The 15144-nt window shown below is 47.5% G+C and overlaps 1 protein-coding gene across 4 annotated transcripts in view; it reads left to right on the top strand.

Moving 5' to 3' along the window:
* Positions 1–13729, top strand: part of RNF216 (ring finger protein 216) — a 124081-nt gene extending 110352 nt beyond the window's left edge. For 3 of the 4 annotated variants that reach the window (XM_030579137.1, XM_030579134.1, XM_030579135.1), the window contains 2 exons: positions 1586–1655; positions 7544–13729. In XM_030579137.1, coding sequence (XP_030434997.1) covers positions 1586–1655; positions 7544–7863 — 390 coding nt within the window. In that variant the 3' untranslated portion in view covers positions 7864–13729. Of the gene's footprint in view, positions 1–1585; positions 1656–2423; positions 4456–7543 lie in introns of those variants that run through there. The other variant, XM_030579136.1, reaches the window with a different exon arrangement.
* The last annotated feature ends 1415 nt before the right edge of the window (positions 13730–15144 follow it).

The raw sequence follows: 15144 nt of genomic DNA, 5'->3' as shown, positions 1-15144 counted from the left end.
TATTTCTTACACAAATGACCCCCAAGTGCCTCCTAACTAATGCAGATATTCTGTGTTCTGCAATAGTTCCCACGCCCAGCCTTAGGCCTTAGAAACTGTTGCTGAGGAAAGAGGTGCTGGGCAGAATCTTATTTCCTGCTCTTCTCAAAGAATGACGGGGTCATTGTTTCACCTCGGTAGCCCCCAGTGGCTGGTAAAAAAGTAACCTCAATGTAACATTGCAAAAAATGGTTAAGAGAATCACGGCCATAAATACAAACATAGGTTCTACAACCAAACATCCCAAATGTTCTTTTGTTAGGCACAAATAGGAAGCCATCTCATTGGCCCTTTGATGACATGATCTGATTTGCCTTGACAGTTCTTGCTTGCTGTTCTGTAATGGAAAAGCCATTTTCAGAGTGATATGGAACAGGCAGAACTGGATAATTGATATCAAAAGAAACAAACAAAATGATTCCTGGCTTTCACACTAAAATTAGAATGCTTTGTATTAAGTTTAATTATGTCAACTTGATTGGGATCATCTGGGTACCAGAATCAGTTCCCCTCACTTCAGGCACTTTTCTCATCTATCTAGGTACTTACGGCCCCCATCACCTCACCTCCTTTGAGGGTCACTCATACCGACCTTTGTAAAGTGTTTTGATCATTTTATGAAAAGGGCCATCTGTCCAAATGCTGGCTATTAGCCACCACAACTGTCTGAATGTATAGGATTCACAGGGCTATTGCAAATCCAAGAGGTGCAGAAAGGTAATGCAAGTGATTCAGGAAGAGGCTGAAGAGGAGGGGCAAAAAGTGAAGAAGTTATTGGAGGACCCAGTCTGCACATGCTGCCCAGATGTGGAGGGTTTCTTTCAGTCCTGAGTTTGATCTCTCAAACCCTTTTATATTAGAGAGAGAAGATGGGTGAGGTAATTTCTCTTACTGTGAAAGAGACAAGCTTCTGAGCTACACAGAGCTCTTCTTCAGACCATATCATCTCTCTAATATCCTGGGAAAACACAGTTACAACAGTACTGCAAATCCCTTGATATAATATAACTGAACATTCTTACTATAACTTATTTTTAAAAAAACACTCTAGAATTTATGTCCTCAGAATCCAAGATAAGATATAAATGCACTCAACATTCAGCTACAAGAGCCAGGATTTAAGTTGTGTTAATCCAGTTGTTGGACCCATCACTCTAGAGTGTTGATGTAGTGTAAATATTTAATGGACTATTGCCATTTTAAAAGATTAATAGCACTCCACCAACTCTTCTGATGAACGGGAGAGAGGGTTTAGCTGCTGCACTCTGGTTTGTCAAGCTAGTGAATTTTAACAATGATCCAGCTGAAAAGCAATCAGATGGCTTGGATTCTGTACAGAATCTGTACTGCAGTACTGCTATTGTTGATGATGCTATTCTGACAAAATATAGGGTGGTCGCAAGAGGACCACTCTACCAGTTTCGCTTTTAATAATGGGCATCTGATCGTTACACGCACACAAAACTGCATTAGCCCGGGACAGAATGCAGAGATCTGTTTGCAGCAATAACTGGTTTATTAACCTGTTTATTTCCTTGTAATTTAGGAAGATGATGAGAAGATAATCCAGGAGATTCAGAAGGAGGCTGAAGAGGAGCAAAAGAAGAAAAATGGAGGTAGGTCTTGTAATTGCCCTCATATAAAACTGGTGTTCCAGGGTGGATAGTAGAGGTTCCAGGAGAGAGCAACAGCTTCTAAGCTGCTGGTCAGTCTCTGGGCCCTAGTGGCATCTTCAAAGGCCAGGCTCTTTGCAAATTCCCTTGTAATAACAACACTCCCATAAATCTCATTTGGAGTATTGCGACAGAAGTTTGTTCGGTTTCATATTGTACAAAATCTTCTGTGCCATTAGTGGGTAATGGCTCTGATCTGCCAGTGCGCACGAACTAGTTTGTTTTCTGGTCCTCTTGTCTTGTAGATATTGGGTGTGCTTTGTCTCTCAAGTGACCACTTTAGTTTAAGGAGTTTTCAGTTGTTTCTAAAGGAAGTGTTTTCTTGTCCTTAGCCAGAAGGGGGATGGCTACAATATATGATCCCACAGGTTGTCTCTGTGCAAGGATTTTTACCCTTACGTTGCCAGGGTGGGATTGCTAGTATAGACAAGACACAGGGATCTTTGCTGGGGTGTCTTCTAGACCTGAAGCCGTTAATCCTGGGGATGGTCAGAAAAGGCCTAAAAGACACTGGTTGAAAATGCCTATGCCTCACCGTTGCTCCAGCTTGTGGGCCACTCGGGGCAGGAGACTATGCCACTTGCCAGTTCTTGGACAATATGGGAGAGAAAACGGAGGCTCCTCACAGCTGAGGAAGAGGGAGAGAAAAGTCAGGCTTCTCGATCCAAAAATCTATTGTGCCTTTTAACTAAATTATCTGCATTCTAACAGATTCTGGTCTTCAAAATTAAATGAAAACAAAGGCAGGAAGCCATGGAGGAAGTTCAGAAGACGTAAATGAAGATGAATCAGGAACCAAATTGAGGGAAAGCAACAAAACTAGTGTCTCCAAACTAGGGCCTCCCCTCGTTGTACTCCTTGTCCAAACCTAAAATATGCAGGGCCTGGAAAGTTGTGTGGAGTGAGGGATTCCCTGCACTGGAACTAAGGGGGGTTCTACCCATACAGGTGGGGTTTGGAAGGGGAGAGGAGTGTACAGTCCCATGTATTTAGATATTCTCTGGGAGCAGCTGGGAGGGAATTCTGGAAGAGTAGAAAATTCCTTGGGTATCTGACAGCTACAGATTCAAAGACAGTGTAATGCTTATATGCCGTGCTCTTCTCTGCAAAGCTCTACTAGACATACCAGTGTCTCAGCACCTCCTAAAACCAGACCCCCTCTGTGAGAGTTTTTGTCATCCAACAAAGGATGTAATTAAAAAGCAGTGTTCTTCGCAGACTGTGTCTGTAGATCCCGCTTTAGGATTGCATGTGCCTCATGCGTGCAAGACTGGAAATTTGAGGAGCAATGTTAGCAGGGCTGCATGTGTGCCTTCCTTCTGCCCTCTCTTGCTCCCATATGAGGGCATACAGGGCGAGGTGGACACTACCTCTCTCCCATTTCCCTCTTACGGCCCTTGGCAGCAAGACAAAGCCTGGCAAGTGCCTGATCTGCTAGTTGGTAGCTTTGACTAAATTTTCTGTAAACCTGAACTATTCTGAACTTTTATTATCTTCAACCGCTGTAATCCTATCGACTTGTCTGGACCACATATCAATGGCTAGACCCTCTGTACACCCACACATCTCCCACAGGACTCCTTGGCATGACAAATTTGAAATTGTAGGCTTCAAATCCTGTCCATCCTGGGATGGGCTAATCCAGGGTTTCTCAAACTTCATTTCATTGCAACCCGCTTCTGACCCCCAAAAAAAAAAAAATTAATTCACAACCCTGGGAAGGAGGACAGAAGACCGAGCCCCTCCACCCCAGGCTGAGGGGAGAGAGGGGCAAAGCCAGAGCTTGAGAGCTTCAGCCCTGGGGGGTGAGGCTCAGACTCTTGGCTTCAAACCCAGGGCTGGCGCTAGACTTGCTGGGGCCTGATGATCCCATTAAAATGGGGTCATGACCCACTCCGGGGTCCCAACCCACATTTTGCAAACCGCTGGATCCCTTTAAAAGATAGACATGGTGAGCCCACCTTCTGTCTAGTCATCATACCTAGCAGATGCTCCCTGTGCCTGTCACTTTCCCTGAGGGTGTGAGAGATGCATGGCTCAGACTCCAGCTTCTGGAACAATCCATGAAGGTCTCTTCAGACCCTGGGGAAACTTTAGCTCCAAGATCCTGCTAGTGGACAGGCCAGAATCCTGCAGCAGACAGGCTATGCCCAAGGCTGGCGCAGAGAAGATGACACCAAGAGAGGAACCAACACAGTTGCCTCCAGCACCCAAAACAGACATCAGCATCAAACAGCCCCCAGTACCTCTGACGTTGAAGCCCGGCACTAACAGGGACTTGGTTTGAATGTGCAGGCAGAGACTCCAGGCAGAGCTTGGTGTTCTCTGGTAAGGATAGACAACACAAAGCCTCTGGAGACAAATCGAAAATCCCAAGCAGCTGAAGGGGACCCTCTATTAATAATTAATATGTGTTTGGGCAGGGGGGAGGGATATTCTGCTTAGGGCCCAATGGGCTAGCCCCAGCACTGGGTGTTAGGAAGCCATTGCCCAGAGCTGCCCATTTCCTGTCTTTCTGCCCCTTCTCAAAAGAGCCTTGTGCTGTCAGAAGTGGCCTCATTGCTTCATCTAGGACATTGGTTCCCAAACTGGGGGTGGGGGGGGCGCAGCATGAAGAAATTCCAAGGGAGGTGCGAGGCTGTGAAATTTTCATAACAAAAACATTTTTTATCAGCATAAACATTTGTTACTTATTTTATTAGACCAAAGGAGGGCAAACTACAGCCTGCGGGACTGTCCTGCCTGGCCCTTAAGCTCCCAGCCAGGGAGGCTAGCTCCCAGCCCCTCCCCTGCTGTCCCCCCTCCCCTGTAGTTATGTTACTGCATGGCTTGCACCTGCTCACCTCCCAGGCTTTCCAGTAAGCCAGTCCTGCTGCTCTGAGTGGCATGGTAAGGGGGCAGAGAGAAGGGGGTGGAAGGTTGGATAAAGGGCAGGAGGTCCTGGGAGGCAGTCAGGGCACAGGGAGCGGTTGGATGGGGCGGAGGTTCTGAGGGGGTGGTCAGGGAGCGGGGGGGTTGGATAGGAGGTGGGGGGCATGGGGTCCTGGGAGGGGGTTGCCAAGAGACAAAGAGCAGGGGGTTTAAACTAGTAAAAGGGGGTGTGATGCCGAAAAGTTTGGGAACCAGTGATCTAGGAGCCCACAGAAAAGGTTCCAACAGAATTCAGAGGAAGAGACTTCTACTCATTTCCTCATTCTGAAGGAAGGGCACTGAGAAGACAACTGTCTTATCCTAAACTCAAAGAGACTCCACAAATACACGTACAGTCTCTTAGGTTCAGGATACTAAGGCTATGTCTACACTACCGCAGTAAGTCGACCTACGCTACGCAAGTCCAGTTACGTAAATAACATAGCTGGAGTCGACGTACCTTAGGTCGAGTTACCGTGGAGCTGACACTGCAGGGGGGGTTGACAAGAGAGACTCTCCTGTCGACTTACCTCACTCTTCTCATCAGGGATAGAGTACAGGGGTCGACTGGAGAGCGATCTGAAGTCAATTTGGCAGGTCTTTACTAGACCCGCTAAGTCGCCCACAGGTGGATTGATCTCAGAGCGTCGATCCCAGCTGTAGTGTAGACCTGCCCAAAGGCTTGCCGTCATCATTCAGTCTCTCCAAGTTCCAGACAGCTACCAACTTACAGGATACATACTTCCACGTAGTGACCCATCTGGCCCACAGGAAGTGCCTCAGATTCTCAGTAGGCCCCAATCATTATCCATACAGGGTTCTTCCCTTCGGACTCTGCACAGCCAAGTGTATTCACAAAATGTCTGCCAGTAGTGGCAGCGCATTTATCAAGGCAGGGAATCTGCATCAACCCATACTTGAATGACTAGCTGTCAGAATGCTTCATACCCAACCTTACCTTCAGGATGGTCTTTCTAGTGGTCATTTCCTCAGTTCAGAATCAGTGAACTTCAAGCTCTCCTGACCAGACCCCATTAAACATTCTTCTGTAGTGACAAGGCGTTCTCGTTTTTTCATTTGAACCAGTTCATTACCTTGCCAGTCTTCTCCCCAAGCCATACCCAATACCGGAGAAAAGAAATTCACACCTGGACGTATCCAAAGAGTTACAGACCTTAATAGGAACAAGGCTGCCTTCCTGCTTCTTCGCAGCCGTTTCTGACTCATCCAACAGCCAACCCATCTTATCCCAGAGAATCTCCATGTGGATAACTAGTGCATTTCCACCTGCTATCAGCTGGCCAGAGTGCTTCTCCCACGAAACATCAAAGTGCACTCCACCAGGGCACAGTCCGCATCTGCCTCCTGCTTCAGAAAGTGGTAATCTGAGATCTGCAAGGCCCCTCCGTGGAGTACCCTTCTGAGCTTTCTATGAAATGTTATGCCCTGCACACGGCTGCCAGGGCAGATACCAAGTCTGGCAGAGTGATTCTTCAGTTGTTTCACTGATCCAGCGGATACTCTTCACTCCCACTGTTCAATGAGGGTACTGCGTGCCAGTCACCTACGTTGGGATCCATGCCGACAGGTACTCAAAGGAGAGAGAAGGGTTAATTCCCTCTCGTAACTGTAGTTCTTCAAGGTGGTGTCAGCGTGGATCCCTGTGTCATAGTTCAGGGGAATTGCACCTGCACTACCCTCTTGGGCAAACACCCGTAGCTTTCTCCCTCCTGGCTAAAGTCTTTCACTGTTCTCTGCCTCACTGTAATATCCCCAGCAAGCCAAGCCAGACCAGACCATCTAAACAGGCCAGCATCCGTACTTCGCTTACTCTTGGAAGGTTTATGAACAGTGTAGTTGCCTGCAGTCATGAGTTACCATGTCATTTTTTTTATAAGCAGGAAAGTTTATTTGTAAAGTGAACGCACCTTCAGGTAGAACATATTGGAAACAAAGTTTCCGCACTCATCTAAAACCTCCCCAAAGGTCACCCATCAGTCTTATGGGGCCTCAATATGCCAAAGGCCTTACGACCCTTCCCAGGCAGGATTGGGAAGCCCCCTTGAACAGAAGGTCCTGCTCCTTTACTGGATCAGAAAGCAGACCCTGAGTCAGTTTAAAATCAAGCCGTTTATTAAGAAGTCCTTTGTCTGTTGGTCTCTGGAGAATCCAATTTGAACTAGTATATGCGAGCCTCTCCAGGTGCTGGTACCTCTCTGGTGGTGTTACAGCTGCAGTGGATTTGCATAATTACCCACACACACACTGGTTTCGGTTCATGGAGGAGCTGTGCTCACCCTCCCCCATGGAATTACATACAATCCCTGGCCCACAATGATACATAAACTTAATACTGTAAGATCTCCCAAAGATATTGCAGGAAATCACACCCTCCATCCTGGCTGTTCAGAGTCCTCCGAGCCCTTGCAGTTCAAAGCCAGTGCTAGCTGAGGTAAGACAGTGGCCACTCCACCCTTTCTGCCCTGGTGAAGAGGCCCAGGGTGCGTGCCCAGCCCTGATAGAGACTGCTACTCAAACATCCATTCTCACATGGTACATGGGCACCAGCGGTGGGATCAACGCTGACTAAATCTTGGAGAATCGCAGTTACTGTAGGTTCGTAACCATTCTTTCTTGAGCCAGGGGTTACTCCCTGCTGCCATCAGCGTTGACACAGCTGGAAGCCTCTGCCCGTAACCTGAGTGCTGGAAGGGTGGAAGTGCTGCAAGCCAAGGATTCAAATGCAGTGATAGAGCTGCACCTGTCCGCACCATGCCTGCTTCTTGCTAGAGCTCCAGGTTGCTCCTTACATGAACAGTGCCCACTCCCGCAGCTGGAACTGAAGAACCTCCCTCTGAACAGAGGAGGGAGTTTCTGCTCCAGCCTGGGGTCTTTCTAATTTCTTTTTAATCTCTTTGCAGAAAGCAGTTTCAAGAGGATCGGCCCTCCTGTGGAAAAGCCTGTGGAGAAAATCCAGAGAGTTGAAGTCATCCCAAGACCAGTCCCTCAGAACATCCATCAGCCCCGAATGCCCCCTTATCCCTTTGTGCATCCACCCTTCCCACTGCCTCCTGTCCGCCCGTTGTACAACAACATACCCCTGAACATAGGACCCATCCCTGCCCCATACGTGCCCCCACTGCCTAACATGCGGGTGAACTATGATTTCCCCCAGATTAATGTTCAGCTGGAGCACAACTTACCTATGCACTTTGGTCCACAGCCTCGGCATCGGTTCTGATTTGGTTCAAACAGCACTAGTAATGGAGTCTGCAGGGAGAAGTCATGCTGGCCCCACCACCATGCTCCCCTCTTCACCCTCTGTCCCCGTGCAGCTGGGGAGCAGATCTAGATTTCCCCCCCCCCCCACACACACACACATAGTATTTAAGGCTTCTAGGATGTTTAAATCTTTGTAATTCAGCATTTGATTCTCTTGAATCTTCTGTGTTGCACAGCCTTTGGAGCAGTAAGAGGCTGCACAGTTCAGGCCTGGGGATCTCCGAAGGTCCTTCTGTTTCACGAAGGCTGTTCAGGGAAGTGAGGGAAGTGATGCTGTGTGGGGATGTAGCCATTCAGTCCACCCCTTGTGCCAAAAACTTACCTTCCTGTCTGCAAAAGCAGCCCTCCTCAATGTGAAGGCTAGCTGGAAGGGAAGGTGATGTGGGGAGGCTTGAAATTATTCAGATGCTGGTAATAAGATTCACCTGTGTCTTCCTTCCTTCACACCTGGATAATATTGGGGGAAAAGGGGTGAATCTGAGCATCGGGACTGATTATCCCTCGGAGAATAGTCTCAAATTTTTACTGTAATCTGTGATAGCCCTGACAGACAGGAATCTGTACAAGCAAATCTACAACCATTTTTCTTAGCCCACAAGCGCCTGTCCTGGTGAGAGTCCAGTGCTAGGAGGCAGAAGCCATCTTGCTGCGAAGTACCACTCATGCCCCTGCATAGCAGCTCAAAGAAAGAGGCTACAAACCACTGGCTTAGTATTGTAAGCCACAACTTTCAGAAGTGATGCTTGATTTGGAGTGCCTAGCGCGAGACACTTAAAGGGGCATGATTTTTCAGAGGACGAGTGGCCAGTACTTCCTGAAACATGGGGTCCTTTTCAGTGTTTCAAGTTGGACACACACAATCACTGGTCATGTATTAAACTCTTGGTTATAACAGTTGATAGAAACATACAGATTGTTCAGAAGATAAATGTGAAGGCCCAGATTCAGAGTTGCATATGGGCTAAACTGCATGCCCCCCGTTGCAGTAACTGATTGTGCACCCTTAGTGCTGTTGTGCATACAAGCCTGGTAGCTGTATACATACACTATGCACACATCCAACTCTGAAAACCTGGGCCCAGAGCTTTTCAGGCATGTTTAAAATCACTTTAAAATGGGCTGGAAACTGATTTGCAGAGATGCTGTCATTGTTAGGGTACAGCTGCTCTGGATGGGGAGGCGGACTTTCCAGTGGGTGCAGACATACCTCCACTAGTTTGCTCAAGCTAGTGCGCCAAAAACGGTAATGTAGCCACAGCAGCATGAGCAACAGGCTGGGCGAGCTGCCCGAGCATGTGTCTAGAGTCTCGGGAGCGTTCTCAGAGCAGCTCGCCTATCCTGCTGCTAATGACACCGCGGCTACAGTAGCTCAATCAGAGGTGGTGTGGGTGTGTCTGACTGAGCTGGAAATTACACCTCCAGTTCTAGTGTAAGCAGCAAAATACTGCTTTCGACACATTTCATAAGCTTCTGAAAAAATCAGCTTGGGAAGACTTCAAACTGTAATACTGCTGAGCTTAGCCAAAGGGATGCTTAGGAGAAACGTTTTCCTTTAAGAAGCAATGTGGCCAAACTCCTTTAGGCAGTCAGGCTCACTCCTGCTTTACCTGTGACCTGAGTTGAGGAGTAGCCTCTGGCTGGCTTGAACTGGGAGCAGTGTGTGACTCGGGGGCAGTATTGTGGTCTGGCTGCAGCCGAATAAGCCAAGTGAGGGATGTGATAGAGGAGAAGGATGGGGTGGAAGGCTTGAAGCTGCCTGCGTCAAATGGGTAAATTTTATGCTAGAGCTGCAGCTTTGCAGGCACAAGCCTCCCACACACACACACACGCTGTAGTTACTGGTAGGAACAGAGCTCTTTTTAAAAAATGGGTGGAGGATGAGACTATCAGAATATCCTTCCATAAATGCAGTCGTCTGGTTAAAAAAACGAACCACTTCATCACACAGTTGTCCCCCAAATTGTTTGGTATTTGTTATTGTTGCTGTTAGGAACCAGATCAAATTAATCTCCCCTCTTTTGATTTCCCTCCCTGGAAGTTAACACCCAGGATTTCTTTACAGGTGTCTGCCTTGCCTCACTAATTTGTCAGATTGGCCCTATCTGCAAGCATTGAGCAGGCAGTGAACCAGGGCAGTGTGAAGTCTGTGACTGGCAGCTGCAGGAGGCACCAGGAGGAAGGCACATGAGGGTGGCTGCCTGTGCTGTCCTGGGCAGGGTGTACTCTCGAGAGGAATATGGCAGCGAGCAATACCTGGCTGGGCTGTGAGCAGGACATTGCTATCAGTTGTGGGATAGTCTCCAGGAGGACTTTGCAGAGTGGATGTTTTCGTACTTTTTGGAGCTGATACAATTTCTGCACTCCCAGGTGTTATGTATAGGCCAAGAGATGCCCTGGTCACTGTTCCAGGTTGTCAGGTGCTGTTGCCAATGTAGAGTTGTTAACCAAACCATTAACTATTTGTTGACATTGCTGCTAAGACTTTTTAATTTAACAAAATAGCCTAGGGGACGTAGTGGCTTACCGAATGCTGCTCAGCTGGTTTTTATTCAGGTTTAAATCTGCACCTTATACCACACGATCCCCTCAGTAGCCATGGGCAGGCATGTTGACACACTGGGACAGGGATGGAGGGCAGATTGGGTGGGTGCATTTCCTAGCCACTTTTGCAGTTTCTCTGTAGTTTGGTTGAAAGGGCTCAGCCACATGCCTTCTCCTTCGAGAGGCTTCCGCAGCACGGAGGCAGCTGTGTATGCAGAGCGAGTCCTACCACTTCATACCCTGCTTCAAGAACATGCCTGGAACATGCCATCCCTCCCGCACCTCGTGCACAGAGCGGAGCTCCTGCCTTCCCTCTAACCAGTCAGTGCCCACACTGGAGATGGAGCTTAGCTTTGTGTCTCCTCTAATTGAATCAAGGAGTAGTACCCCGGGCTGCCAATCCACCTCAGCTCTCGCTCCAGAGGTGGTGCTCTGCTTGCTATACTGTGACTCATCTAGCCAATTAAGGAATAAGGCTAATGTATTTCAGAAGGAGTCTCTCCTTTTTTTTCCGCAGTCAGCTGGGAGGCTAGCGGCATGATGCTAGGTCTTAAGGAAGTAGTTCAATCAGGCATCCAGGAGTGCCAGGGTGGGGTGAATTTTGCCTTTGTCAGCTGACCCTTCATTTTTTCCTGAGAGACATGAGCAGAAAAGCCCTGACCCCTATTACTGGATAGTCCATTGTCTGGTTTTACAAAGTGTAAAGAAAAAAAAGGTCAAATCCCTTGGGAGGGTTGGGGGTTTTTTTGTTTGTTTTTTAAAGTAATAGAAAGAAAGCAGCATGAGCATGGGTACAGGAGAGCCCAGTCGGTGTCTCCTGTAGGATGCTTCAGACATGTTTCATGCTGCTTAGAGACGTAGCTGTTAGCAATACACCTCCTGACTAAGGGCTGCTGCCTTTATAGAACACTCATCTCATAGGCTTCCTCAGTCTGATAAATTTATCTGGAATCGTGTTGGAAGCAATGAGGTTCAGTTTCTCATTGTGGGAGGGGACGACACGGTAGCTGAAACAGCTTGTTGGCTTAGGAACTGGCTTCAGCTGACATCCTAAAGGCCATCTAAAGGAAGTACGTCCCCTGGCAGGATGCTGGTACAACTAATAGGAGTATTTGAGGAACGGGAGCTTGGGAAATCTTGATCACTGCCCTGGCTTTCCAAACCATGGCTGTGGCCTTTATCAAAACAAACCGGCCCATCAGAGTGAGTCTGCTGCCTCTTCATCGCCAGTCACGTACTTCCTAAATAAAGCAATTGCTCTTTGAAAGCCTCAGATGAAGCAGGTACTAATTCTAATACCCAGTGCCTTTGGGGAGTCTGTGTCCTTCATTCTTCAAGTGTGTTGCACAGGGACTCTCAAATACTCTGCTTATCAAGCACAGTTACTGTTCCTTCAAATCCAGTTAAATATAAATTGCTTTTCCCTATACTTCCCCCTATTCCTGCATGTGCAGTTACAATAGAAGAGACTATTTGGGGATGATTTCATAGCAGGAAGCGCTCTCCAGTTAAAATGTGAGGTTATGAATCTTTGGCCATATGTGCGCGTCTCTCTCCATAGATACAACAGACTCCTGTAGTGAACGTCTATCACCACACTAAAGAGCTGGAAACAACCAGACCCACCGCTCACAGCTGAGCCATATCTTTGAAGTGGGTGGTAGTACCAACTCTCTGTAATTTTTGTTACGTTTAATTTTATAGTGTCTCGCCAATTTGGGTGGAAAGATTCAATTTTATAGGGTAGTTACAACTTTTTTTAGTTCCCCTGTGTCAGTCTGAGTTCAGCAAAACTGCTTGGACAGAATGAGCTTTTGGATTCTACTGTACTGTGCCAATCACTCAAGCAAATTTCAGCCTCAGTGCTTGACCATAGACTAGCAAATGGCTATCACCATGCAAAAATAGAAGTGGTGTGGCCATTAAATATATATATATATTAGCCTGTGCAGGGAAAGGCTGGAAATGGGAGGAGAGGCACTAGGCAGAGTAACCAAGGGAGGTCCAGTGTCTGTACTGCTACTTTGTTAAAGGTAAGCACTGGTTCATACTGCATGAGCAAACTTTGTACCCTCTGGATTTGATGGTGCATGGCAAGCCTCCTGACTCTCCCATCTCCATGCCAAAGGGAAGCAGGGTAGCGTTTGGGGAAGTTGTGGTGGTGAGGCATCCTCGCTGAGATGTTCCTGTAGTCTGTGCGTGCTGTATGTCTCTCTCCATTGGAGGTCCTAGAGCAGCCCTGCTGAGGGGAAGGAGAGAATTATTTCTCTTGTCACATTGGCGAGGGCCCATTTTGTGTCTGCGAGGAGAGACATCAGTGCCTATTGTATGAAACCACCATCAAGTCCTGTGGGCAGCTACAGGCAGTCCAGAGAGATCAGATCAGATCAGCTCTTCACACAGCATTTCATCTTTCAGTCCTTTCTGGCTCTGTGGTGGGGCTCCTGTCACAAAGGAAACTCTCAACTAGGAATTGCCCTGCAGAGAAATGTGGGGCCTCTCCTTCCCTGTCATCCTAACTGGTGATTTTAGAGCCCTCCATTCTCTTCCAGCATCAGTTGGGTTAATGGGGATGTTTCTCAACTTAAAGAACAAACCATTTCCTGCGCAATTAAAAACAGAAAATTCCATGTTTTGGACTTACTGGTGTTTTTATGGGTACTTCTACCCTGCAAAATAAGACCCACCACAGCAAGTCTCAGCCTGGGTCAACTGACACGGACTCTCAGGGCTCAAAATAGCTGAGTAGCTGTTCAGACATGGACTGGAGGCCAGGATCTAAGACCCTCCTCCCTCACGGAGTTTCTGAGCCCAGGCTCCAGTCTGCCCCTGAACATCTACACTGCTGTTTGGAGCCTGAGCTCTGAAAGTTGCTTCTGCCGGCCTTTTTACAGGGTAGACATACCCTTTGCCCCCTTTGAAACCCCAGTGTTCTTCAAAGAGAGATGGGGAGGTGTGACTTGCGGGCCCACATCGATGTTATGACTGGTACTTTTTATGATTGATTGCAGTGTCCTATTTTACTTGCCTTAAAGGTGGAGAGAGACATTTGGTATTTGCACTTAGCAAAACGTTATATTAAAACAACCCAACCTTGTAAAGACAAATTGTGCATGTTCTGAACTTTGTATAACAATAGCTGAAAATGAATAAGTGGTTTATTAAAAAAAATATTTTTCTTTACCCTCTGGTAGAAAACTGTTCTAATTCTGTGTGTAAAAAGTCCCTGTATCATACTGTAATTTGAATTTTTTGTAAATAAATTTTGTGCACTCTGGCTTTCACTTCTCTGGTTTTCATTGCTACATCAATATCCTTCCACGAGAAGCTGGTTGGTTTGAATTTGAGAGTGATTATAGGCGACAGCGGGTAGAAAGGGGAGACCAACCACAATTCTCAAACCAGATTTCAGTCAGAGTGGTTAAAAACTGTAAAAGGTAGTCGGCAAAACACCTGAGCCTCCTGTAAAAGCTTTGTGTTCCAAAGCCTAAAAGGAAAACGAGAATGGGATATAAAATGGCTTCCATTCTCTCACTGCTGTGTGAAGCAGGACAATGTAAAGTAGTCCTTTAAACAAACTGCATGAGCATGTGTAGACACATTCTAGCCCAGTGGTTCTCAAACTTTTGTACTGGTGACCCCTTTCACATAGCAAGCCTCGGAGTGCGACCCCTCCCTCATCAATTAAAAATGCTTTCTTATGTATTTAACGCCATTATAAATGCTGGAGGCAAAGTGGGGTTTGGGGTGGAGGCTGACAGCTTGTGACCCCCCCCATGCAATAACCTCCTGACCCCCAGTTTGAGAACCCCTGCTCTAGCCTATCTGGATTTTCAGGGCTATATTGACCTGCATGCTCTGGCTGCTTTGTGATGTGAATGTTTTAAAATAGAAACAGGAAATGAAAGAGGAAATGTCCATATTGGCAGCCTGGCGACAGACTGAGACAGGAAGAGCAGGGAGACGGTTGGAGGCAGGGAACTGTGGGAGACTTCCCTGGCTCTCTTCTTTCAGCCCTTTTGCTGGGCATTTTTCATTTGGCTTCAGCCCCATAAATGTGGGGGGAAGGGTCTCTGAGCCCCAAAAAGCAAGTGAAAAATAGGGAAATGTGAACTCATACTACTGGGGGGGGGGGGGTTTTACAAAAAACCACAACCAGCCTCATCGGCAGTGCTAGACTTGGCTCTAAAATCAGGGAAGGAACAGGCAGCAATGGCTGTGGGATGAGGGGAGCAGGCATCAGAAAGCATTTACATTGGGACTGTACTGCTGCAGTTCTTGGTGCGGACCATGGGCACGGGGGAAATACAGGTAATATAATTCCTGTACAGACAAGGCAAGTGCTGCCTTAGCTCGGTGTAGCTGTCCTCCCCGCTCTCCCCCACCCAAGGTTTTTTACCTCTACAGGCCATGCTGAGGGAAAACTGTCCCTTGCCTTGATTTGGCAGGGCTTTTACCACATCACTATAGGGGGTTGTGGTGCAGCGTGTGGGCGCATACATTAAAAAGAAATCAACCCCCTTTTTTCCCTAGTCGAGACGTGGCCTCGGTGACTAGCTTCAGTGACACACTCCCTGGCATCTGGTCTAAGCTACACAATGATCATATCTTCTCTAAAGCAAACCAAGACAACAGGGCCCAGCTGCTCTCTCCTTGTACTGTTTTGTGGCTGGGAGCGGGAAGGGTTAAACTGACTTTC

Source organism: Gopherus evgoodei, chromosome 10, assembly GCF_007399415.2.
Source record: "Gopherus evgoodei ecotype Sinaloan lineage chromosome 10, rGopEvg1_v1.p, whole genome shotgun sequence".
NCBI classification, from domain to species: Eukaryota; Metazoa; Chordata; order Testudines; family Testudinidae; genus Gopherus; species Gopherus evgoodei.
Note: the sequence above shows the minus strand (reverse complement) of the source record. Positions and strands in the feature narration are given on the sequence as shown.